The sequence below is a fragment of the Pteropus vampyrus genome, unplaced genomic scaffold (assembly GCF_000151845.1).
Source record: "Pteropus vampyrus isolate Shadow unplaced genomic scaffold, Pvam_2.0 Scaffold95, whole genome shotgun sequence".
NCBI lineage: Eukaryota > Metazoa > Chordata > Mammalia > Chiroptera > Pteropodidae > Pteropus > Pteropus vampyrus.
This window is the reverse complement of record NW_011888876.1, coordinates 1151338-1153010: the sequence shown is the minus strand read 5'-3', so window position 1 is coordinate 1153010 and position 1673 is coordinate 1151338. Positions and strand designations below refer to the sequence as shown.

Here is a 1673-nt window from a genome sequence, read left to right as displayed (position 1 = left end):
TGTGGGATGAGTGAATAAAGGAACAGATATCTATGTGCCTGCTCCATTGGGCGGTGAAGTCCTGGTGAGCAGGCACCTGAGAGCCGGAGGGAATTTCGAGGTTATACAGTCCAGTGACAACGTGTTCACCGATGTATGGAGAAATTTAAAAAGTAGGTCAATTATGCACATATGCACACACATGTCGAGAAAAATCACTGTGAGGCTGACAACTGTTTCCTTGGGAAGGATCCTGAAATCTTGGCTTTCCTTCTCTATTGTTATTATGGTAAATTTCATGTTCATGAAATCCAAAAGGCACAGAAACACCGAATTGTAGTCCCGCCTGCCATCCACTATTTATTGAACCATCTGTTCTGTTCCATCACTGCTATAGGGGGTCGAGGATTCCACAGTGAAAAGACCTGTATAGTTTAGCAGGAAAACTACATTCCTGAAACAATGACGCGATAGTTTATTGCGGGTGAGGAACTTGTAAGGAAGAGGACAGGATGGCCGGTAGATAGAAACTGAGTTATAAACAGAGGCCCAAGGAACCGCAAGGAGGAGTCCTAGGGCTCACGGCCTGCGCGGTCACTAGCGCGACCTCAAACTGAGGCCGCAGGATCCGCAGGCTGCGTGGAGGCGGGGCTGAGGGCGTGGTCTCGGCACACTCGAGGCTCGCCCACCCCGCCCGGCCAAGGGCAGCGGAGGGAGGGGGCGGCGCGTGAGCGGGGCTGGACGCGACGGAACGCGCGCGCGGGCAGCTGCGTTTCCGGTCGGAGGCCTTAGCGGAACGCCCCGCGTCCCTGGGGGGCGGGGGCGGCGGCGGGGTTGGCGGCGGGGGCGGCAGAGGCAGCAGGGGGATCCGGAAGTCAACACCATGTCGAGTCTGCACAAGAGCCGGTAAGGGGCTCAGGGACCTGGTCAGGCCACTGCTGGTCAGGCCGCCTCTTCTGTCCTGCAGAGGAGGCGTGCGGCTGCGGCCGGGCACCGGGACTCTCCCGGCAGAGGGGCTCCGGCTCCCACTTTGCAACCTCATTGCCTGTGGACCTGAGAGGGCACGGAGCGGAGGCACTTCTGTCCCCTCTCACCCCGGTGTCGCCCCTTCTCTCTTCGTCCTCACCCTGGACCCCTGGTTTTCTCCTTCCCCTGGTGTCTTTCTCAGGCAGGGCCTCAATGCCCCGCCTCCCGCCCCCTTCCTTGTCTCCCATGTTAACCCTCTACCTCAGTACCCTCCTCTCTCCAAATGCTCACTGGCCTCCGTGCCCGTTTCTTACTAGAAATGATAGAAAACCTGGATTCTCCAGTCTGTCCCCTTTCCCAGGCCAGATCCTGCAGCATTGGCTAAATTTTGCTTAGTCTTCAGTTTTCCTCTGGACTTGTTTTTTAAGCCTTCTGCTCTTTCCTGCAGGCTGCCCCAGAGGTGGTCTAATGGTTTTATTTTTGAGCCTGGAGAGCTGCGTAGGGGTTATGCATTTCCGTTGTCTGCGGATCAAATTACTCCTGGTTCCTAGGGTTCATTGAGTTCAGATAGTGGAACTGTGGGCTGGGCCTGGCCAGCAGGAAGTGCCCAATAAATGCCAGCTCATCAAACATTAGAATTTGTCAGATTTCACAGTGCTCATTTGAGGGTCTCTAGACAAGGATATCTCTTTCAGGGTTTAGAGGAAGACGTGGTCTGTAGTTCTGTA

The 1673-nt window shown here is 55.4% G+C and overlaps 1 protein-coding gene across 2 annotated transcripts in view; it reads left to right on the top strand.

The window, feature by feature from the left end:
- The first annotated feature begins 771 nt into the window (after positions 1–771).
- Positions 772–1673, top strand: part of TBC1D13 (TBC1 domain family member 13) — a 15146-nt gene continuing 14244 nt past the window's right edge. Inside the window, exon 1 of one of the 2 annotated variants that reach the window (XM_023532988.1) lies at positions 772–885. In XM_023532988.1, coding sequence (XP_023388756.1) covers positions 863–885 — 23 coding nt within the window. In that variant the 5' untranslated portion in view covers positions 772–862. The remainder of the gene's footprint in view (positions 886–1673) is intronic. The other variant, XM_011364161.2, reaches the window with a different exon arrangement.